At 39.5% G+C, this 25,736-nt stretch overlaps 2 protein-coding genes across 2 annotated transcripts; one reads left to right on the top strand and one right to left on the bottom strand.

Moving 5' to 3' along the window:
• Positions 1-16,081: 16,081 nt before the first annotated feature.
• HRG_02008 (major facilitator superfamily domain-containing protein) lies at positions 16,082-17,612 on the bottom strand (the record flags this gene model as incomplete). The annotated part of the gene is made up of 5 exons (XM_044860479.1): positions 16,082-16,123; positions 16,187-16,465; positions 16,522-16,663; positions 16,729-16,856; positions 17,076-17,612. The coding sequence occupies 5 exons, from the start codon at positions 17,610-17,612 to the stop codon at positions 16,082-16,084; spliced, it is 1,128 nt and encodes a 375-aa protein (XP_044724112.1).
• A 4,128-nt stretch (positions 17,613-21,740) lies between these two features.
• HRG_02009 (uncharacterized protein) lies at positions 21,741-22,234 on the top strand (the record flags this gene model as incomplete). Its single annotated transcript, XM_044860480.1, has 3 exons — positions 21,741-21,782; positions 21,846-21,950; positions 22,001-22,234. The coding sequence occupies 3 exons, from the start codon at positions 21,741-21,743 to the stop codon at positions 22,232-22,234; spliced, it is 381 nt and encodes a 126-aa protein (XP_044724113.1).
• Between the last annotated feature and the right edge of the window lie 3,502 nt (positions 22,235-25,736).

Genomic DNA, 25,736 nt, shown 5'->3' on the forward strand with positions numbered 1-25,736 from the left:
GTAGATATAATAAAATCGACTAATAAGACCTATATACTAACTAATACGGCTATATAACCTAGCATCCGATATAAATAGAATAAAGGATATAATACGAAGATCTAAAGAGTTATTGCTACTTTAAGGAAAGACCTTAAATAAATTAATAAAGAGCTTAAGTTAAGAGAAACTAGCTCTTAAAAGAAAGAATAAAGCCTATAAGATAGAATAAAGAATATCCCCTAGGAATACCGGAAATATAATAAACTCTTTAAGGAAGAACTTAAGATAAGGTTACCCGAATATAGCTAATAGGACTATAAAATTTATCTTAAGGATAGAATAACGCTAACGTTCTATAAAATCTATAACCTAAACGAAAAGTAACTATAAACGCTACGCGACTACCTTAACGAGAATCTATAAAAAGGATATATATAAATATTAATATCTAAAGTAGGCTATCTAGTTATATTTATTCTAAAGAAAAACAGTAAGCTATAACTAGTTATTAACTATAGACGCCTAAACGATATTATAATAAAGGACCGAATACTATTACCGCTTATATTAGAACTATAAGATCGACTATATAGTAAAAAATAGTTTATAGCCCTCGACCTTAAAGGCGCCTATAACTTAATATATATAAAAAAGGGACGCGAATAGATAATAGCCTTTAAAACGAAATTTAGACTATTCGAATATCTAGTAATACTATTTAGACTTATAAATATACTAGCTACCTTTTAATAGATAATTAATAATATCCTACGCGAATACTTAGATATCTTTATAGTAGTATACCTAGATAATATCCTAATCTTCTCGGATACCCTAAAAGAATATAAGGAATACGTCTATAAGGTACTCCGCGTACTTTAGAATATAAAGTTACTAGTTAAACTAGAGAAAAGTAAGTTCTATATATAGGAAGTAGACTTCCTTAGATATACGATCTTACTAGGAGAGATATAGATATAATAAGATAAGATTAACTTAGTTAAAAAATAGCTAACGCTAAAGAACGTTAAAGACGTATAAAGTTTCCTAGGATTTATAAATTACTACTAACGATTTATTAAAGATTTCGGAAAGATTATAGTACTACTATACGACTTAATAAAGAAGGAAAAAGAATTTATATAGGACGATAAAGCTAATAAAGCTTTTAAATATATTAAGACTATAATTACGTAAGAACTAGTCTTAACTACCTTCGATCTAGAATAATAAATCGAACTTAAAACCGATATATTAGACTTTACTCTAAGAGTATAAATCGGATAAAAAGATAAAGAAGGAAGACTATAACTAATTGCATTTTACTCGAAAAAGCTATATAGCGTAGAACTTAATTACCCTATCTACGATAAAGAATTCCTTATAATTATTTAAGCTTTTAAGGAATTTCGATACTACCTTCTTAAAAGTAAATATAAAGTTAAGGTCTATATAGACTATAAGAATATCTTATATTTTATAACGACGTAATAGTTAAACGGACGATAGATCTAATAGGCCGAATACTTATTAGAATTCGACTACGAAATAATCTATAAAAAAGGAATAGAAAACGGTCGAGCTAATACCCTTAGTCGACGAAGTAACTACGATATAGGGGCACCTATAGCGAAAGGATAGCTCCTATAAATTAACGAAAACGGGAACTACTAGCAACGATAGCTAAATATAATATTTAAAGTATAACCTAACGACTCGACTTATTAGAAGATCCTAAAATAGATAAAAGAATATAAAGCACTAAACGGATACGATATAGAATATTTAAAAGTTCTAATATATAAAAATAAAATCTAGATACTATTAGAATTATAAGATAAAGTTATATAAGATAAATACGAATATCTAATATATAGATACTAAGGAATCTAAAGAATAATAAAACGGATTAAACGATAATATAACTTCCTATAGCTTAAAGAAGTAGTATAATAAGTTATTAAAGAATATAAACTTTACGTATAAAGTAAGGCTAAACAATATAAACTATATAGAGAATTATAACCGCTACTAGTACTAGAAAAACCATAGGATTTAATAGCTTTTAACTATATTATAAAGCTACTACTATTAAAAGAACCTATAACTAACGTTAAGTATAATAGTATATTTATTATTACCGATAGACTAACGAAGTATAGGTACTTTTTACTATATAAAGAAGTAAGTAATGCGGAAGAGCTAGTATATATATTCCTATAAATAATTATTAGCAATTATAGACTATTAAACGAGATTGTCTTTAATAGAGGAAGCACGTTTATAGCTAAATTTTAGCAAGCTCTTATAGTATAATTAGGGACGAAATATAAGCTTAGTATAGCTTATTACCTATAAATAGATAGATAAATAGAACGACTTAACTAAACGCTTAAATAATATTTACGATACTATATTAGCTACGAATAAAACAATTAAGTTAAATAGCTACTAATAGCGTAACTAGCTTATAATAGCTTAGTTATAGAAATAACTAAGCTCTTACTAGTATATACTAATTACGGATATAACCTAGAAGTACTTAAGGTTACTCGATAAGGACTATAAGCGGAACGAGCAATACTATAAGTAAATTAGCTATGAAAATTATATAAAGAAATATAATAAGAACTTTAATTCGTTAGAGAATAAATATCTACTTACTATAATCGGAAAAGATTATAGGGACTAATCTTTTAAGAGGGAGATATAGTCTACCTTATATAACGAAATATTAAAATAAAACGACTAAGCAATAAATTAGATTTTAAGAAACTTAGACCGTTTAAGGTTAAGAAAACTATTTTAAAAGTTAACTACGAACTTTCGCTACTAATAATAATACGGATATACCCGATATTTTATATCTTATTATTAGAACTAGCGCTATAAAACGCTAAACTATAGGAAAAAATCGAAGTTAACGACGATTAAGAATATAAAGTAGAATAAATACTAGATATAAGAAAATAAGGTTAGTAATAAGAATACCTTATTAAGTAGAAGGGATATAGACTAGAGGAAAATACCTAGGAACTACTTAAGCACTTAACCTACTATAGTTCTCTACTCCGATAGTTTTACTAGGCAAACCCTTACTCGGAAATATAGGGTTACTAAGAATAGTATCCTAGTCTAATACGTTTAAGGCACTAAACAATTAAACCTCGCTAATAGCAATAGTTTCCTTATTTAATAAACGAACTAATTCGTCTTAAGAAGAACGCGTTATACTATCTTCTTTATTAATAGCTTATATACCCCGCTAAAATAACTTACTACCTCGGTCCTTTAGGAAACGCTTCTATTTCTTAATCTAAGCTAGGCGAGCTATCGCTTCCTCTAACGCTTCTTTTACTTTCTATTCGTCCGAATTAATCTTTTACTATTAATTTATAATACGATAAACTAGAAAAAGAAGGAATATTAGCGAAAAGGAATAATAGGGAAGGAAAGGGATAAAACGAACGGGCGGACGCTATATTATACCTATTATAAGAACGGCCTATAGAGGTATATTCGGAACCCCGATTAGATATAAGGGAACACGTATCACGGTACGATTAGTTAGGTAGTAGAGATAGCTAGAGGTACTACGCTATATATATTATATTCTCCTTATCGTAAGACTAAAGCTTATAAGAAGAGGGATTTTTCCTCTTTAGTTCGAGTAGCGAGTGGTCTATAATATACGAGCGGGGTAGGCACGATTCCCTACCGATACCCTACCGATATATTAGTACTACGTACCTAAGTGCTTTGTTAGCCTATACCTCCTAGTAGCGCTCTTATAATTATCTCCCCTCCTATATAGACGTCTCGGCTATATCTTTAATATATATTGCTTTTGCTACGCTACGTGCATTCGGTTAGGAAGAGAGGTAGTTTTAGTTATATATCGCGCGTATACGCCTATATAAGTATACGTTAGTCTACGCTCTATAACGTTAATAGTTATTATGCTAGCGGTTGCCGCCGAGCAACCGTTGCGGTATCGCCTACGTATCGGCCGCGTAACTATAATATAAAGAGCGTGCGTATATATCTCCTACTTCTTCTATTTTCTTTTCTTCTTTAACTCTTCCGCTTACGATTGCTATAGAGTTTTATGCCTTTTTTTATTAATCCCTTATACCTTTTTATATTACTTTTTATCGACGATTTATTAACGATAATGCCTTCTACGCTAAAGAAGATAAAGAACTATAACGCCGATTTCCTACGCCGTATATAGGAGTAAGTAGCGGCGGGTTCGCCCTCGAAGCGTAAGCGATCGGCCTAGAAGTCTCGCAGCGACGCTAGTTCCCCCTTAGCGAAGAAAGCTAAGAAAGGCATAGGGGAATCCTAGTCCTAGGAGACTTTTAGTCTAGGACCTAACGTTAGCGAGGGTCGTGCCCCCGTTACCCCGCCGAGTGCCCTAACTCCGACTACTAATAAGCCTACTTCTATAGGCCCGGAAACTTATAAGTCTATTACCCCCGTTAGCGATGCTAATACTAGCGAGGAGATCGTGCCTAGGCGCTCCTAGGTAAGTGCCGATAACCTAGCTACTCCGTCTCGATAGGGCGGCTCTAGCTAATAGGAGATTATCGCCTAGGCCGCTCCTTAGAATAAGTAGGCCGATATTAACGACGAGGCCTAGCCGAACGAGGGCTAAGACTATCCCGATGCCTAGCCGAACGAGGGCTAAGATAACGACAACGGCAATAACGGAGACGGCCGCGATCCGACTCCTCCTACCGACGAACCTAAGAACGGCGGCGCCGGAGACAAGGGCACCTAGGCGGCGGCACGAGGCGGTCGCGCTCCTACGAAGAAGCGTACCCGATCTAAGGCTAAAGCCCGCCCGGTTAGGGCCTATAGGGTTATCCCTCGTAAGCTCTAGTATATATATTATTTTAGGACGGTCGTTAAGGAGTATAGTACGACCGAGCCTAAGCCTATTAAGGTGCTCTTAATTAGCTATATTTTCTCGGGGGTTTCCTCGACGCGCTACGAGCAGTGCTATAGACGTACCGCGACCTATAACTAGGTAAGTTTCCCCTTAACTTTAAATATTACGATTAATAAGCTAATCTTTCTTAAGGCCGCTACTCTTATATCTAGTAACCGGGCCGATATAGTCGCTATCGTTAAGCACCTACGCGAGCTTAATAAGTTAAAGACCGGCAACGAGGATACCGAGGACGATAGCTTAGACGCGGGCGTGCTTGTTTTCGAGGAGGCTAATCGGCGCCGTCTCGCTATTACGGTATAGTATTTAGCCGAGGCTTTCGACGCCGCCGAGACGGCCTATCGTAAGTCCTTTAGGACTATAGGTATATAGAAGTCTACTATCGTAAGTTTTATCCGACCCTTTTATTAGCGACCGCCTAACGATATACTAGGTCGAGCGTGCCGACTACTATACGCTAATTAATAAGCGCCGCGAGCTTATTATTCGCCTTAACCCCGCGCCCTTATTCGATATCGCCCGTATAAGCCCGGAGTACCGGGCCTAGGAATCCCGGTTAAAACTCTGCTTTATTGACGGTAATATAGGCTATACTTTATAGTAATACGCCTTACTATTTACTAAGGCCGAGGTAAGTGCCGTGCTAATAAAGATAGGTCTCGACGCGGAGGATAAGGAAGGAGCGGAGGATAGGGTAGTTCTAGTATTTCCGGATATATTCGGTATAACGGAGGGGGCGCCTTAGTTAGTTCCCGCTACGCCGGCGAAGAAGAGGGGTGGTCGGAAGTAATAGATAGGTCTTATCTTTCTTTTATTTATCTACGACTATCCTTCTCTCCTTTATCGTTAGGGCCTTAGTAGAGTTACGGTTTAGTTTTATTTTCCTTAATAATATTTAATAGGTAGTATAGATAGTTTTCCCTATTCTCTTATTTTACTATTTTATATATAGTTATAGGACGTTCGGGCGTGCCGATACGTTAACGAGTCGGTAGCGATTTAGTAGGGATTCGTTACCGATTTAGTAGCGTCTCCCTACGCTAATAGGTTTCCCTACCTTACTTAGTCTTATACCTCTTTTTCCCGGTTAGGCGAGCAGTGTATTCTTTAATAAGGTCTTAGCTATTCGCTATATCTTCGGCCTCGACCTATTAGTTATACTTAGCTAGCTATCCTTTTTATTTAATAAGGAAAAAGGTATCGCCCTTAGATCTCTTTCGGTCTTTAATCTCTTAGACTTCCTATTCGCCTTTATCGTCCTCTAAGTCTAGTATTAGTAGGGTTTTACTATCTTTATAGGTGCCTTTACGCTCCTTCTATAGCTCTAAGAGACTAATATAGAAAACGTTATAAAGGCGTAAGTACTTCTCGGGGAGTATAAGACGATATACTTGCTTTCTAATAGCTTATAGGACCCGAAACGGTCTAATATACTTAGGTAAGAGTTTTCTTTTTTCGTCCTTAAGGCGTAAGTTCTTTATCGATAATACTATAAGGTCTCCTACTTTTAGTATAAGCGGTTAATACCTTAAATCGTAGTATTTCGCTTACGATTTAATAGCCTTTCTCTAGTATTCCTTAAGCCTCTTTCGTAGCTCCTATAGCCTAGTAACTCTTACTCTTACTTCGGGTACCCCCCTCTAAATAATATCGTCCTTAGTATTAATATAAAAGTTTAGTTAGTAACCTATTAACGCTTCGTTAGGTAATAACCTAGTTATCGCGTTCTTTATATTATTATATATAAATTAAGCAATATATAGGAGTAACGCCTAGTTAGTTTATTCCGAGTTAGTAAAGTATCTTAAGTAGTGCTATACGGCTTAGTTTATTCGTTCTATTTGCCTATCGGTTTATAGGTAAAATGCCGTCGATAGCCTACGTTTTACTTATAAGATAAAATAGAGATCTAACTAGAACTTACTTATAAATAGGGACCCTCTATCTAAGATAATGCCTTTCGGAGGTCTATATATTAATTTAACTTAGTAATAGAATAATTCTACTAGCTCTAGGGCTATTATTATCTTAGAGATAGGAAAGAAGAGGCAATACTTAGTATATTAGTCTACGATTACTAAGATCGTATTAACGTCTTATCTATTATACTATACTTTAGGCAGACCTATAGTAAAGTCTATTAATAATTCTTCTTATAGTCGTATAGGATATAGTAACGATTATATAGTGCTATAGGGGCGATGCCTCCTAGACACTATACCTTAATATACTAGGTATAACTAGACGTATTTATTTACGTCTTTTATTATTCTATCTTAGTTGAAGTTCCTCGCTAGTAGTTCGCTAGTATATTAGGAGCTAAAGTGTCCTACTAACGGATCGTTATTGAAGAGCTATATTAGCTCTTACCGTAAGGCTGCCTCTAGAGGCACTACGATACGACCCTTCTATAGTAGTAGTCTATCTAAGCGCATTAACTAGAAACCCTTCCCTTTCGAGAAGTCTTCGGTCTCCTTTAGCCTACTAATCGCTGCGTTAACCGACTAAGTGCGTTTTAGTAACTTTAGTAACGGTTCTAGAACTTCTATTATATAAACTTTTATATAGTAGGCCGCTTCTTTAGCGGTCTTCCTTAAGAGTAACTATTTATAACTAGCTCTCTCTTTAGCTTAATCGGCTAATCGTTTAGGTCTCGCGCCCGAAGTATTATAGTTTCGCTATAGATAAGCTTATGCATTTTCCTTATATAAAGGCACTTTGCCACGCTTATATTAACTCGAGGTTAAGCATCTATTTGCCTATAAAAACGCCTCGTTATTTCTCTATACGGATATAGTATTAATAGTAGCTAGCTTCGCTTATAGCTCCGGTAATAGTTCTATAGACGGGGGCTTCTCGCCCTTATATCTAGGCATTCTCGATAGCGCGTCCGTTGGGTTAGATTTACCTATACGATACTTAATCGTAAAGTCGAATAGTGCTAAATATATATACTATCTTACTTACCTCCTATTTAGGGAGGTCTAGTATATAAACGTCTAGAGGTTATAGTAGTCCGATAATACCTTTACTTTATACGCTGCTATTTCGACGTAATATCGCTAGTATTTAAATAACTTAACGATAGTAAAGAGTTCTTAGTCTAGAATACTATAATTAAGTTCGGCTCTAGTAAACTTCCTTAACTAGAATGCGATCGGATAGTAACGCCCTTCGTTATCGGGTTAAGAGATAATCCCTACTATCGCGAATTGCGATATATCTATTTCGATACGAATACGTCTTTCCGGATCGTAATATCGGAGGAGTAGGGCTCCTTAAAAAGCATCCTTAAGAGCCTAAAACGCTGCCCTTTCGGTAAGGTTTAGCTCTATACTCCCTAGCTTCTTCCTATTCTTACTCCCCTTTAGCAATATAGTTAAGGGCGCTATAACTCTTAAGTACCCGTATATAAATCGTCGGTAAAAATTATAGAACCTAAGGAAAACCTGAATATTATAGTAGGTTATAGGTTTAGGCTATTAGGCTATTACCTCTACCCGTCGAGGGTCTATCGATACCCTATCGATAGATAATATAAACCTAAGGAACTCGACTAACTATTAATAGAAGATATACTTCGATAGTTTTATATAGAGCTCTATAGCCCTTAGCCTTTCTATTACTTATCCTAAGTATTTAGTATATTCTTCTCTCGTTTTAGAGTATATAAGGATATCGTCGAGGTAGACTACGTAGATTATATCTACGAGCCCCTTAAGCGCCTAATAGATATAGCTCTAAAACGTAGCTAGTGCGTTAGTAAGTCTAAAGGGTATTACTAGGTATTCGAAATATCTATAACGCGTTCGGAAAGCAGTCTTCTATTTATCTCCTTCCTAAATTCGAATACGTTAATACGCATTCTATATATTAATCTTAGAAAAATACTTAGCTCCTTAATAGCGGTTAATAATCTCCGAAATAAGGGGTAAAGGGTACCGATTCTTTTATATAACCCGGTTAAGTCCTCGGTAGTCTATATATAGCTATAAGGTGCTATCCTTTTTTAGAACGAAAAGGATAGGCGCCCTAGCTAAGCTCTTTAACTCCTAGATTATTTTCCTTTTTATCGCGTCTTAGATCTAGTCACGTAATACTTAGAGTTCCCTTTACGATAGAGGGTAAATCGGTCTATAAGGAGGTTCCGTATTAGGGATTAAATTAATTAAGTAATCCGTTCCCTTTTTAGCTAGTAATAAATCGGATTTATTAGCCGAGAAGGTATCTTTAAACCGGTAGAGAGTTAGTAGGATTTCGGCCTATTCTTCCTATAGAATCCCTTTATCTTCGTCTTTATCTAGTAGCGGGATTAGCTTAGGATTAAGCGCTATTATATAGACCCTTCCTTCGTTCTTACATTCCTAAAGGAATCTACGGGGATTCTATAGGGTTTCGCTGCCTAGTTAATGCTTAAACTACTACTATCGTTTTTATAGGATAATATAGATACGTTTATCCTCTAAGGTAGTAACTAATAAAAGGATTAGTACCCGATCGTTTAGCGTTAACTTATCGGTATTAATATAGAAACGAGTAATTGTCTTTTTAGTGCCCCTTATATCTATTATTCGGAGCGGCACTAACTATACTCTATACTCCCTTACCCTACTATTATTAAGCCCTAATAACTTAGGGTATAATAGCGCTACTTATAGTAATCCCTACTATCGGGCAAAGTATACGTCTACGAGGTTAACGGTACCGTAAGTGTCTAAGTATACGGGGACTTTAGTAGGGTTTCGCCCTAATATCGTTATAGGAGTTTTAAGTAACTATCCTATAGGTATTAAGTTTGCTAGGGGAGAGGCGTTTACCCTAATATCTTGCCTTTTCCCTATTTTACGGTATCGAGTTTAAGAGTCTTCGCTAGGGTTTCTACCTTTAGAGAATTAGTATATTCTATAGATAGGTATCCCGGCTTATTATATTAGAAATATATAATTCCTAATTAAGTAAAAGATCCTCTTCCTCGATAACGTCCCTTAGTTCGGCCCTTAGTAGGTATATCGCTAGCTTGCTAGTTATCGGTCGAATCGGTAGTGTTTCCTTAACGATTCGGCCTAGCTTATCGGCCTCTCTAATTCCTTCCCCTATACGTACCGCCTTAGGGTATAGCACTACTTCTATTCCTAGTTCCTCTAGGGGTAAAAGTAGTATTAATACGTCGCCTCTTATTAGTAGTAGTATCCTAATATCGTTAGGCGACTTATATAAGCTCTTCCTATTAGTAGGTATAGATAGGTGTTAAATAGAGGTTAATTTAGTCCCGAAGTTATAGCTCTAGCTTAGCGAAAAACGTAAGAGCACGCGCCTTTTCCGATAGGCGTTCGAAATGCCTCTTTAAGGAGTTAAGGTATAAGCTAAACTCTAGGGGGGACTAGCCTTCTCGTTAGCGAGCCTCCTCTAATTACGTCGCTAATAGTATCCCCCTATTCGTAGTATCCTTAATTAAGATAAGTATCTATTCCTTAAAGTATACCTAATCCGTACTATATTTAGTTCGGTTAATCGACGTCTATTCTTTAAGGTATCGGCGCTATCTCGCTTTATAGTCGCTATATATATAATCTACCGCGTAGAGGATCTTCGTTTCGTCGCGACGAAAGCGTCTAGGCGCTGCCCTAAAGGCGTCCTCTAGATCGTAAGTCTAGTCTAGACGTTTCCGTGCATTAGTAGGTTAGGATAATTAAGCGATATTTTTAATCTTAACCTCGCTACCGCGACTGCCGTCCGATTTAGGGGAGTAGGACCGTCGACGCTTCCCCGAATAGATAGCGATAGCACCGGCGCGTTTAGCAATTTCCTCCTCTAATTATATAACGCGATCTTATAGGCGTTTCGTCTCCTCTAGCTCTTTAACGCGCGCTTATAGGGCTATAAGCTTTTCCTTGCGAGACGGTTGTCTTACGCCTATAGGTAGCGATATCTTCGATATAGTTATAACGCCGTCCGTAGTAGGGGTCTATTCCGAGGATATATCTTCCTATTCTTCGTCTCCTAAGTAGATACTTAATATATATAACGAAGAGGCCTCGACTAGTTAACTACTACGTCGCGCTATAGGAGCGTTACGTAGTCTTCTCTAAGTAGCTATCTCTACTAGGTAACTAAAAAAGGAAGCTTTAGAAATTATAAGGGAATACGTATTACGGTACGATTAGTTAGGTAGTAGAGATAGCTAGAGGTACTGCGCTATATATATTATATTCTCCTCGTCGTAAGACTAAAGCTTACGAGAAGAGGGATTTTTCCTCTTCGGTTCGAGTAGCGAGTGGTCTATAATATGCGAGCGGGGTAGGCACGATTCCCTGCCGATACCCTGCCGATATATTAGTACTACGTACCCGAGTGCTTTGTCAGCCTATACCTCCTAGTAGCGCTCTTATATTAGAACGCTCGCCGACCTTATAAGTTAGGCCTAACCGAAAATAATAGGAGCAAGGCATAATTTTAATACCGTAGATCTCGGTCTAGGATGCTAGCTCCGATCGTTAACGCGATTTATTGGAATTGCGAGAACGGGATTTTTAAATATAACTAGATATACTATTAGCAGTATATCCCGAAAGGATAAAGGAATAAGGAATAGCATACTTACGCACGACGCGATAAGGGTATATTTATATACGGCGGCTAAGGTAGTAGGTCTTAAGGGCAAGACTAAAAGGAGGGGAGGCATCCTATTACGACTACGGTCTAGCGAACCGCGGGACTAGTATATATTACGAGGATATATAACGTAGGGAGCAAGGAATATTAAACGGACCGTCGGGCTAATTAAGTTTAGAGCGACGGGTTACTCTAGCGCTCTAACGCTCTATAGCTAGGATCGTAGGATCGCCCTAGCGCCCTAGCGCTCCTAGGCGACGGGATCACCTAGTGCTCTCGGCGATCTAGGGAAACTCTCGAGATATATAAGGAAGGAACGGAATACTCCTTTAGATAGATAGCTCGATAGCTTTTAATATAATTATTACGATCTCTATTACGATCTTATCTCTAATTCCGATTACTTAATTACCTAGTTATAGTCTATAGTCTATAACCTCCGACTTATTACTAACGTAATATATATATTATTACTTAGACTACGCCCTATTATATCTATTAATATAAACCCCTTAATAGGTTTATCCCTTAGGAATAACACCGGTCGTTATACTTCTTCGTTATATTTAACTTATTATATAAGTCTTTAAAAGATTAAGGGTTTAGATACCTTAAAGTAAGTAGCGTTATATTATTCTTCTATTTTAGCGTATTTATAGATTTTATATATCTCTAAAAGATATCTTATTAATAAACCGTAATTATCGCGGTATTTAAGTAGCGTACTATAATTAGGTTCTAATAATATAACTTAGTCGTTTAAGTAGCGTTAATCGATTTTCTAGTAGTTTAGTTCTATACTTAGGTAGGGTTTCGAAAGTACTTATCCTTTAAACTTAACTAAGAAGGCGTTATATTATACCTTTATCTAGAAGTATATTATATAATCTAGGTAGACGTATAATATCTATAAAATATACTTATAGTACTTATAAGTAAGTAGTATTTATAGATTATCTTTAAATTCTCCTTATAGTTACTATTCTCGTTATAGAGCTATAAAGGTATTAACTATAGCGATAGCTATAGTATAGTCTCCTTTATATAGTACTAGTTAATATCGAATTAATATAGCTTATTAGTTTTCTATAAGAATTTAAGGTATTTATTAGGTTCTAATTTTAAGTATTTCTTTAAATTCTTTAAAGTATAAAGCGTGTTCTTTAGTTATAGTATTTTCCTTTAATAGCGAGGGTAGTAGTATAAGTTCGTTCTTATCTTTTATTTCTCTAGGTATTTCTTATTCTTTAAAGCTTATATTATCGATACTTTATTATTCCTCTTTAGGTTATTATCTAAGTTTTATAAGTATAAGGGCTATATTTATATCTTCTTTACTATATTATTAATAGACTACCCGTTATTATTATTAATTTTTATTTTATATATCTTCCTAGAATCGTTTACCGTTCTTCCTAATCTAGTCTTAGGAGACTCTTTTAAGATAAGGGTATTTTAGTTTTATAAATTTAACTTATTTCTATATTTTAAGATCCCTTTATTATATTATTATAAGGGTCTTCTTTAGTAGCTTTAAGAACTATTTAGTACCGTTCTTATCGCTTAAGTATATTATATATTCGTCGTTATAGTATATAGTTTAACTAAGGAGTTTATACTTTAGTTCTTATCTATTAATAGCGTTTAAGTATTTCTTACCTTTTAGGGCTAGTGCCTAGTAGGTTTTCTTTTCCTTATAAGGTTATCTATATTCCTTAAAGTAATATCTAAGTTTCTTATAATTAAAATACTTTCCTTTACTTTTCTATATTATATCTAGATCTATCTTACTTAAGTTAGTTATATAAGTATAGGTAATAGGAGTTTCGCGCTTCTTTTTATAGTTAGCGTATTAGCTAAAGTTATTCTTATAAGAAGGGTTTTAGTTTCCTCTTCTTTATTTCTTTTCTTAGCGTCGCGTATATTATCTATCGTTAATTTATATTACTATAGTAATATAGTCTAAGAGGTTATTAGGTCGATTTTCCTTATAGAGCTCGTCCTTAACTTCTTCTTTAAGCCTATCGTAGAATCGTAATATAAGAGGTTCGTCGTCTTAGTTAAGTTTTAAAGTAACTTAACGGAACTTTATAGTATAATCTAATACTAAGATCCTTTATTAGAGTTCTTAAAGTTTTTATTCGGCTTCTTATTCCTCGTTAGTTATTCCGAATACCTTTATAATAGCTTCTTCGAATCCTTAAAAACTAGTAAAAACTTTATCTATTTCCTTATCTTATCGCGCTAGTTAGTTATCGAGAAAATCCCTTATAATAGGTCTAAACTAAGTAAGTACCGTTCTAGATAAATAATTTCCTATATAGAGTACTTTTTTAACTAGGTCTAAGAGTTTTATAAGGTAAAACCGGTAGTAGGCCTTAAGTTAAGTAAGAAAGTCTTAAAGTATACTATAAGTACTATCGAATAGTCCTAGCTATTTTAGTTTAACTACTTCTCTAAGGTCCTTAACTTATCTATTGCCTCCTCCGTTCCTAAGTAACTATACCTTATATCGAAGGGTAATAATCTCGCGTATTATATCCTAAGGCGATATAGTAGCTCTAGAGTTAGTTAATCTAGCTTACTATATAGGTATATTAATAGTTACGATATTACTTAGAGTAACGCGGTATTATACTAAATAAGAGCTTTTAACGTATAACGACCGGTGTTATTCCTAAGGGATAAACCTATCGAGGGGTTTATATTAGTAGATATAATAGGGCGTGGTCTAAGCAATAATATATATATTACGTTAGTAATAAGTTAGAGGTTATAGACTATAGACTATAACTAGGTAATTAGAATTAAAGATAGAATCGTAATAAAGATCTATATTAAAAGCTATCGAGCTATCTATCTAAAGGAGTATTCCGTTCCTTCCTTATATATCTCGAGAGCTTCCTTAGATCGCCGAGAGCGCTAGGTAATCCCGTCGTCTAGGAGCGCTAGAGCGCTAGAGCGATCCTACGATCCTAGCTATAGAGCGTTAGAGCGCTAGAGTAACCCGTCGCTCTAAACTTAATTAGCCCGTCGGTCCGTTTAATGTTCCTTGCTCCTTACGTCACGTGACCTCGTGATATATATTGGTCCCCGCGGTTCGCTAGACCGTGGTCGTAACACTTTACTATCTAGAGACTATCCTTTAGGTCGTACCGAGTTAGAGAGATATAGACATTCTAAGTAGAAATGCCTATAACTATAGAGGCACGGTAGCTTTCCTCCTTAGTTTCTATTAGGTTTTAATGCCTAGGTTATACCGGATATATCGGGCTCTCCTTTACCTTAGAAGGTAGAAAATATACCTTTAGTATCTAAGTTACTAGTAGTTAATCGATATAATCGCTTAAAGATCTTACTAATCTTAATTCCGTTAGGAAAAGTCTTTTACTAGTCGTTGTCCGGATTAAATAGGGCATTTACTTCTATCTAATTAATCTAGACTTTAGAGAAGGTCGAATTAATAGCGTTAATAGCTTTAAGGAAATAGCGAGTTAGTCGTAGGTCTTTTACGTCGGGTAGGTCGAGATTCTTAGCTTCGTTTAGGACGACTTACTACTTCGAGATCTATTCTTCGACCTTAGACCGGCTAACTACCTTAAGCGTTACGTAGTATCGATCTATAACTTTACTCTCCCGAGCCTAGTTAGTTAGTTTAACTCGGTTTTTTAGTATTATAAGTTCCTTTACTATATTATCTTCCTTAGCGATAATATCGTAGTATTTACTAACGGTCTTTACGATATATTCTTATAATTTTATAAGGGCCTTCGTTTTATCTTTATAGGTCTAGAGCTAGCTTTAATGTCGCGCCTTAAGGATCTAAAACTTAGTAAGGCTATCCCCTTATAGTTAGTATATGCTAGTAGCATTTTCCTAGACTTCTCCTAGCGTTGGTTCGACTAGCGGCGTCAGAGCCGGCTTACGCGTAACGGCAGGGTTAGTAAAATCCTAGATTTATTAATTCTTCGTAAATTTACGAACAATGCTGATCTATAGATCCTAATTACTAGGGCCTTTAAGGGTGACCCGGAAAGAGACTTCGAGGTCGTTAGCGGCTATTTTAGCGTGCTTATTATTAGTAAGGCAAACGTAGTAGAAGCAATGTATATAGTAGAAACCCGGCTTAGCAGACTGGGCTTATAACTATTATACAATAAGAGGCACGGACAGTATAGGTAACTAAGCAACGATCGGGAAGAAGATCTCCTATAAATCGGGCAACGAAAGACTCTTGATTCTCTATCTAAGTAATGGTGAAAAGTTAGCTTCTTATACTTATGATTTTAGGCTAAGTGGCGATGTTGCCACCCAGGCAGCATAGATAACGACGTTACCTAGAAGGTTCGAATCTATCACTAATATAGCATTACGAACTGCTTGCTGCCTGTTAGGCAGCACAGTGAATGAGCGTTCCGATCTTGACACCGCCAGTGAACAAAGCGAATCCCAATAAAGTGGGGGCGGGTACGAGTTTTAAGGCCTTCAAGGCTCCTCGAAAGTGTTTAAATTTAGTCGACGTTTGCCTTGTATTCAACTTGCCTCCTCATCCTTTTTTGCCTCTTCCCGATCCCGCTGCTCATTATTCCAAAACACAGCAAGAAATCCCAAGTCATAGCACGACTTAAGCGATCCTGCCAACAGGAAGCTCATCCAGAAGAGGCCATGGTTGGCGAGCACGCCGGTGATGAGGGGCCCCATGCTCTGCGCCGCCGTCTTGACGACATTGACGGTGCCCATAACGGCCGTACGCTCGTTGGGGAGCAGGATGGCTGCGAGGAAGGCGGAGCGAGGGGCGACAACCATAGATTGAGTGCAGGAGCGGAGGACGAGGAAGACAAGGGAGAGGGGGAGGGAGGATGGCAGGGGGATGAGTGAGAGGAATATAGCCGAGGGGAGGTGGGTGAAAACCATGGTCTGGATATCTGTTGGCAGGTCTTGGCCGCTAGAGTGAATAAACTGATGGTACTCACCTTGACGTTGCCGAGGCGCTTGGCCAGAGACGAGGCGACAAGGACAGACACGGCAGAGATGATGCTGGTGGCGAAGAAGATGGAGCCGAGTTTGCCCTCTTCCATATTGAAGCGTGAGCGAAAGTAAACGGTCACCCATGACCTGTCGCTTATCAGCCTTGGTACTCGAGTAGCATGCAATAGCATTAGGAAGAAAGATATACGAACAGGGGAGTAATTCCAGAGGCCAACGAGTCGAAGGCAAAGATGAGGCAGAGCGTGGCGGTTATGCTCTTGCTCTCAGGACTGACTTTTGGGAGAAGCCGCCAATTTCTCTTGCTTGGCTTCTGCTTCGTCTGTGATGAAGAGTCGGGCTCGCCGTTGAGAAGAGGTGTTGTCTCTCCTAATTTTGCAGGCATCTTCCCCTCTGCCTCGATGGCTCGAGAGAGTGCTAACGCGAGAATCAACTTGACGACGCCAAGCAATGCATACCCGACAAACATGGCCCGGTACGCCTCCAACGGCGTCCACCGCAAACTGCTCCTCAACACACCAGTCGCCCAACCACAACTCACGATTCCAAGCGCCTTCCCCGACTTGCCCGCGATGCTATACCAAGCATACACATCTCCCCTCTGCCTCTGTGCTATTAGGTTCGCCACCACGCTGTCCTCGACGGCCTTAAACGGGCCAATCTCATTCCCGCTTGGCGAAATGACGCCCAAGACGGCCGCGGCGAGCAAGACCCAGTAATTGGACGCCCACGCAAAGACCAGCCCGCTGAAAGCCATGAGCGCTGCCCCCCACGCGAGGACAAATTTCCGCCCGGCCGAGTCGGCGAACAGAGTGAGGAGGAAGCTGACGAGAACGTCGCCAATAAGGGTGAGGGTCATGAAGAGGCCCGACTGCGAGCGCGAGTGACCGAGGAATTCGAGCAAGGGGACGAGGGTGAGGATGGAGGAGCCGTAGGCGAAGAGGCGGATAAAGCGCTGGAGGCAGAGAAGCTTGATGTCCCGGGGGGAGTGAAAGACGGTGACGAGGCCGACTTCGGAAAGGGCGCGGCGGGGGAACGAGGGGGAGGCCGGGGTGGGGGGGGGCTCCAAGTCTGCCATTGTGGTGATGATAGAGTTGGATTGGGTCAGTGAGAGTTGGGAGCTGAGAGCTGAGAGTTGAGTGTTGAAGATATAAGCGAGACGGCGTATAAGTTAGTCTCGGCGGTCCGGGTTATCTCCAGCAAGGAAACGCTACCGTCGCCGTATAGCTTGCCTTAGTCGGCTGTAAAGAGTAAGGACTTAGACCTGAAACAAGCCCCGAGACAAGACGTAGGGGGACTTACTCATCGTTGCCGAGATGAATTGATGTCCGTCAACTCGGGTAACGAAACTGTCCTCGTCGAAAGGAACCAAATGTCTTACGAATGGCCGCTGGTGCTGTACTGTGCATGGAACATTTCGACTTTGCAGAAATTTGTTGGCGTGCAGAGAAAAAGCATTACTCGGGGGGTTGACTAGCAGGGGAACCCTGTAGGCCCCCCCCCGAGTATGGGCTAGTCTACAAAGGTTCCTGCCAGTGCTCGGGAGTAACGGCAAAAACGACGCTTAAAAGGCGACTCCATTCAGCGATCGCCGGCCCGATATGGGGTGCTACCGGGCGCAACTACACCCACTACCCCTGAAGGCGTGAAACATAGCAAAGGCCTAGGAAGCATAGACGACAGACTGTATTCAATTGGCAAAAGGGAAAGTAGCAAGACTATTGTCGAAACATCCTACTATTTGATATGTCAAGCGCTATTAAGACTATGCCTTGACTAATCGGCCAACCGCCCTGCCCTTCGTTAATGCGTCGCGCCACTCGACGAGGAGGACCAAAACTTGCGACGCTTCGGTGGCTACTCATGGCCACAGAAAAACAGAAATACAAAATCATAGGGTGTAGGGCCGTCTCGGGGATTGAGTCGATTTAAAGATCTCCCCGGAATATATAAAACAAGGGCCTGACTAGGGAGCAAATAAAAAAGTCCCGTGGGGCTTAAGGTGTTACGCATTAATGTATTGAAATGTCAGTAGCTTTTACGTCTAGGCTCTATAGGAAAAATCCTCCGGGTGGGAAAAAAAAAGAAAAAAAAAGAGGAAGAAAAAATAAAAGTGGACTCATGTGGCTAGTAGCGGCGCAGCGCCGACCCCGCATAATTAGGTGGGCATATTCCCCGCACCTACGCTTAAGACTATAACCCACAGGAGATTAAGACCATAACCCACAGGAGACCGGCCCCTGCGGGGTTGCCAATGCCTTGAGGAACGAAAGGAGAGGAAAGGAGAAGTGGCGCGTCGTGGCGCGGTCGGATGGTGCAGGTAGGAGGGCGCGGAAGGAAGAACCTTTCGTTCCTCAAAGCATATTGCGTTTTTTGCTATAAGCTCTATAGGTATGCCCCTATTATGGCCACGGAGAGGCCCAATGTAACCGAACCCCCCTATGTCTACCTTCGCTGCTTAAAGGGGCGGAAATAGAGAGAACGCGGCAATAAGGCTGTCACTCTATAGGCTATAGTCTTAAGTGCGGGGAATGTGCGCACCTAATTAAGCGGTATTGGCGCTGCGCCGCTACAGAAGGTGTTTTGCTCCCTAGCTAGGCCCTGAAACAATGATGACGTGTCGCCCTAACACCCCATGTTTCGTTTATTTGCCTCCCTTTTATAGTAGGCTATATTATAGAGGATGAGTAAAGTAGGCATAAAGATTAGGGACTGGAGGACTCTTGATTCTGCTATCTAGAGCGGGAGAATAGTGTGATCTTTATAGACAGGATGAATATGTGACTAGAAACTGATGGAAGCATCTGATTATATTCTAAAGAGATTTATAATCCGTTGAAGCTCCTTGCTGTACGGTTTTATTGGGAACAGTGGCGTGGCTGACGACAATGATGATATAAGTCATGGGCTACCTGTGCGAATAAGGGAATCAGACAGTTGGAGTGTTGCAAACAGCGACAGGCCATTTTAGCCATTCTAGCAGCAGTGCTGTTGGGAGGTGCATCTCACTCTTGGCTTAATGGTCCATGCGACATGGAGGCTGATATACCCTGTGCGACAGAGGCAGTTAGAAAGCTGACATGATTGTCAAACACTTGCCTGTTTATAATGCACTAGGCACCTATGGAGTAGCCTTTACTTTACCCCTTCGGCACGAGATAGCCTAGCGACGTGACAGAATCGTCAGCCGGTGTATCAGACAACAATGTACCTGACATCTAGAAAGTCATGCCACTGTTTTGTCAAGAGGAAATGAGAGATGCCATGGATATGACGGCTATAGAGAGTCTATTGGACTTAACCACTACCCAAGTCAAGGGAACGAAGGTCCCAGTTATATACACAAGAACGGTGCCCATGTGGGTCGGGACACCTCCTCGATGTCGTGACGACTGTTGCGCTACGCAGGCAAAAGTGGAACGCGCTCCGACAAGAGCACGACAAATGACACAAATCTGACGACCGCGTCTTTCCGACACCTCGACTGCGGCGGAATGTCATTTGACATATTCCAATTCACGGCATCTCTGTCCCTGAGGGGTCTGGTATATATATGTAATAACCACGCTCTTAATCAAAGCCTTTTCCTCTCTGCAGTATTTCAATATCTTCCAATTGTCATATCATCGTATATTTCTCTTTCTCTTTTAGAGCTTTTACGACTCTATAAACACGCCGCGATGGATAGCCGCCGAAAATCTCTGGATGACGGTCCAGTCCACCCCCCAGGGACCGTAGAGTTGCTCTCTAGTAATTCGCGCCTCAATCAAGCATTTACAGCGTATATAGCTAATCCGATCCAATTTACCTCTAGGTCGCAAGGGTACTAAAGATAAGCAATTGGTTTTAGTCCCGGAACCTTCTGACGATCCGAATGATCCCCTGGTCGGTTAAAAAGCTCCCTATATATTAGTTATTCTACTTATACTTTCTTCTAGATATGGCATAAGCGGCGGAAGTATTGGAACTTCTCCCTACTAATTGCTATGACGACGGTTATATTTGCTGGGTGAGTATATATAGTTATCACTAAAATAAACCAATATTAACTTATTTAGGCTATCTATACAATCGCTTTTTATTTCTCAGTTACGGAAAGAACTACACGTAACAAATGAGGACCTTGTGAATTCAAGGGCGATCGAACATGCTGGAGAAGCTCTAGGGTGCATTATATTTATCCCTTTAGCTATAAAGTATGGCAGACGCCCGGTATATCTCGTCTCGATTGCTATCTATATAGGGGCATCTTGGTGGTTTGCTAGTATGACTTCAAAGAAGGAACTCTATGCAACCAATGCCCTTAAGGGCTTTGCGGCCGCAGTTAACGAGACAGCCGTTCAGATGAGCGTAAGTTTACTACTCCACTAATAGCACGGTATTAATATAGTAAGAACTCTTACTAATATCGCAAACTAGATTCGCGATATGTTCTTCCTTCACCGAAGGAGCTCTGCTAATGCGCTATATCACTTTGCCCTCTCAACTGCGTTTTCCCTTATCCCGATAGCCGCTGGCACACAAGTAAAGCAATCCGGATGGCGGTCATCCGCATACACGCAAGCCTCGATCGCAACAGTCGTCTTTATCTTTTTTATATTCTCATATGAGGAAACTAAATTCGTGCGCGAACTTACATCCGATAGCAAGCCTGGGACTTTTCGCCGAACAGAAATTCTTCGCGAAACTAAGAAATGCGACTCTAATGATTTTAAGACAGAGAGCATTATTGGTCTCCAACAAATCGATTCACAATATGCCTTACCTCAAGCGCCATTCCCACATAACCTTAGACTCCAAATTGCTACTACTACAAATGAATCGCTCTGGAAGACATTTTATTATCCTATATACTCTTGGTGGCTGCCTCATATCGTCTTTACCTCTCTAATTTTTGGAACTGGCTTAATGTGGTTAGCTATATACCTTTCTACTAACTTTACTATAATAATATAGATAATACTAATAAGAAGCTAGGGTTTCTATCGAAGGGTCAAGGAAAAGCATTATATTTTCCGAGCCGCCATATAATTTTGACCCACAGCAGCTTGGGTTACTACATATATCGTCGTTCGTTGGGTCCATATTTAGCACCTTATATGGCGGCCTTTTTGTCGATAGGTTTATTATATGGTTGACAAAAAGAAACGGAGGGATATACGAGCCGGAAATGCGCCTATATGCGCTTCCTCTATCAGCCCTTGGGATGTCAGCCGGTTTGGCGACTTTTGGTATCACAGCCGATCAGGTAAGCTCTCTAAGTTAGCAGCAAAAAATAGGTTAATAGATACTAATATGTAAAAATCTCTAGGGCTTGCATTGGATCTTCCCGAGTATTGGAAGTGCCTTAATATCATTCGGCTTTGGCGGCATGGCAAGCATGTCCTTTACCCTTATGATAGATGCCTATCCCAACGTATGTCAGCTTCTCTTACTCCTTAATCGCGCTAACCGACGTATGAGAAGATTATCTCCCAAGGATTTGTGGTTGTTGCCTTTTCCCGAAATGTGCTTGGCGTGGTTGGCCCTGCCTCTAGCAACCCCTGGATTAAGGCAATGGGCCTTGGTGGAATGGCCATTACCGCCGCCTTGATAAATTTGGGCGTCAATCTTCTAGCTGTGCCTCTTGTCATCTATGGGAAGAGGTTAAGGACTGCTACCGCCGGTAGATATTATCGCTTGTCAAACCAGGCCCAGTAAGTAATTACTTAAGGTTAAGTTGACAATATCGCCCTATATTATATGTTCACCATAAATGTGCTTCTATTTTTAGAGAAAGTGCTGCCTCTTTTTAAGGATAAGGTTCGATCGTGCAGCCCCCACTGCCCCGGAGCTCTAATACTAGTCTAATTTTATAAGTCTTTGCGGTACTAGTTATCTATAGATGTTTTGGTTTTATAGGAGACCTTATAAAAGATCTAATACGACCATGATTTTTCGTCTAAGTTATACCGGTATTCCCTATTTCTGAGCGGCCTGGTGCTGCGAAAGACCGTTATCCGTAATATCTAAAATTGCCTTAACTATTAAATCTTCCGTGTATATCGAACGGCGCCGTTTTAAAGCGATTTATAAGAGGTAGTAGAGGATAAGTAAGTAAGGAAAGGAAAGGAGGCAGGAGAGGATTAGGGGTAAAAATTGCCATTTTGCGATGCTAGGGTGTCACGGACTATAAGGACCGGGGTAACTAAATAACATTCGAAAATAAATCTCTAGCTATTTTTATTTACTTAAGAGGTTGCCGCTTATAAATTACTTCTTAATTAAGTAGATCCGATATAAGTAAAGTTAGCTAATTTTATATAGGGCGGTGGCATTTTTACTAAGTATAAGGGGGATAAGCAAAAGGGGGTGTTAGATAGTATATATTATACTAGACTTAGTAGAAGCAACTCCTTAGTTATCTACCCTCCCCTTCTTTTTTTTTTAGTTATATTACGCCCGGAGGGTTCCCCTATAGGGCTACTACGCTAAGCTATAGACCTACCGTATATTATTCTATCTTACCCTAAGCCCTACTCTTCTTTTTATCTATTCCTAGCCTCGTTCGCTATAATATAATAGGCCTACTTAAAGGTTAGTTTCTCTAAGTATTTAGCGTCCTACCTTTAGTAACTAAAGTACGGTCTGCTAAGTTAAAGGCTATTATATTAGTATAATTTTCTCTTAATTAGTATATAGCCTATTAACGGTCTATAATAAAGCGTTTTATCGCTAATACGAACTATATCGTTGCACGCACCGCCCTAATATTAGGCTACTACTTATCGTCGTCTAACTCTAACCTGCCTCCTAGGAAGAAAGATAGGTCTCCTACCTTTCCGCGAGTATATCGTAGTATAATCTCTCGTTATACCGTCTATCTTCTATATCGAAAGAGGAAATGCTCTACTGTTTTTATAGACTACCTATAAGTATACTTATCCGATTCTACTACCCCGATTTTATAAAGGTAGCTATTTAACCGTGATTTACTAGTTCGAAACTATACTAATACTTTAGATTCCTTTCTCGTTAGCTTATCGTATAACTTATAGGTATACTTCCCCGGCAGTGCCTTATCGATGCGCTTTAAGTGCTTCCTAACCCCTTCTAGGATCTAACTAACGCGAGTATATTCGTTAAGTAGTAGTCGTAACGTTATTACTCTTACCTAAAACGTTACTAGTTTAGCGATATATTTATCTCGCGTCGCTCTTTTCGCTTATATTTTAGCTAGTAGCCTAAGGGTAAACTCCTTATTCTTTATAAGCACCTAACGAAGTCTAACTCTATAGCCTCTTTTCGTAAGATACTTAATAGATCTATATATCGCCTATATTATATACTAACTAGACTACTACCGCGGTCGCCTAATAACTTATAGGATAGCGCGGTTACTTATTATAACTATAAGCTCTCGGTTATAAAGACCTAGAGGCATATACTTTAGGGCTATAGTAATTACCTCGAGTCCTACTATATAGATATTCTACTTATTACTAGAGCTAAGGGTAATAGAGTAGCTTACTAGTACCTCGTCTACGTTATTACGGGAAGTATCCCGAACGACGCCTCCTAACCTAACCTTGCCTTTCCTTTATAAGCTAGACGTCGCGATAGTAATATCCTCTAGGTTATCTAACTTTAGTACCTCCGCTCGGTCTACCTTATACGTTGCCTATATTCGTTCGTCTTATAGCGCTAGTACGAACTTATAGATAACTTCTAGGCGCTTAGTATCTAGTCTTCCTATCGCTAAGGCGAGCTTCTATATTAATAAAGTATACCTCCTATTTAGCTTAAGCCTTAACGATATTATAGGATATATCTTTAGGAGCGTCTATATCCTTATCTAGAATTTCGCTACCGCTTAAGTATACCGTTCTTAGAACGATTATACGCCGGCCTCGGCCTCGGCTACTACCGTTACTACTATATAAAAGCCTCCCGTAATAGCCTAGGCTCCGATTCGCTAGGCCCTACTAATCTACGCCGCTTCTTTTACCCCGTACGCCTACGACTATACGTTTAAGGCATAGTCTATAGCTAGCGCTACTATCGCTATAAATAGTTACCTCGCTATCCGTAGCAAGGCTATCTTTAGTTATTTTAAGTATATAGCCGCGGCTATAAGAGTCTTTAACTATTATAGGTAATAGGCTTAGGCCGCGGCCTAAGCTATATAATTACGTATAGAGGGCCGGATCCTATAAGTATAGGGGCGGGCCGGCCGCGCATAGAAGAGCTCTATATAGCTTATTAATATTATCCTACGGACGGCACCTACGCCTATGCCTCTACCTACTCCGTAATAGTATAAGCTATTAACTAATAAATCTAATAGATATCTCTCCGGAGAGGGCGCCTCCCCTTTAAGGAAGCACTCCGCCCCTCTATAGACGGATAGGAAGTATCGTAGCTATCCTAGAAGCGATTAGAAGCGCGACGGCTAGCGAGAAGGACGAGGTTCTCGCTGCACTAAGGGAGCCGTCTACGAGACTAGCTCTAACCCCTACGGCCTCCGTAACGCCGGTTACGGCGGCGATACTACCGACGCGGAAGCCGCTCCCTTAGCCGACTTAGGATAGTAAGCCGGAGTCCTTCTACTTCTTCCTTAGCCGGCTATAGACGAAGTTTATAACTAACGAGAAATAGGGCCTAAATAGCCATCGCGATATAGCGTAGTATTCGCTCCTCTATACGCTGCCGGAGCCCTAGATATAGCGGATCTCTAGATTCTAAGATAAGGGCGGCCCTAGGGGCAGACGCGACCTATAAGACTTCTTCTAATACCTTATATATACGTTCGGCAACGTATAGGAGTAGGAGAAGGCGTAAGATAGGCTACGGACCCTTAAGTAGAGAGATAGATAAACCTTTAGCGAATTCCTTCCCGATTTCGAAGAGACGCTCTTATAGGTAGCGGGGACTATAGTATAAGAAGATAGCGCGAAGCTTATATAGCTATAGAATTTAATTACGCCGGCCCTATAGGAGCTACTTATCCCTATAATTATACTTACTAACTACGGCGAGTATATAAGCCGGTTAATAAAGGTAGCTTAGGGCTATAAATAGACGCCGCGTTTCTAAAAGCTTTATAAGCGCACGCTATATAGCGGCGACGGGATTACCGCCCCTTTATAAGATAAATAACTAGCTATCGATATAGACAGGGATACCTTAATATCGGCTACCCGCACGGACCGGGCTAGACGCG

Source organism: Hirsutella rhossiliensis (genome assembly GCF_020360975.1).
Source record: "Hirsutella rhossiliensis strain HR02 chromosome Unknown scaffold00002, whole genome shotgun sequence".
Taxonomy (NCBI): Eukaryota; Fungi; Ascomycota; class Sordariomycetes; order Hypocreales; family Ophiocordycipitaceae; genus Hirsutella; species Hirsutella rhossiliensis.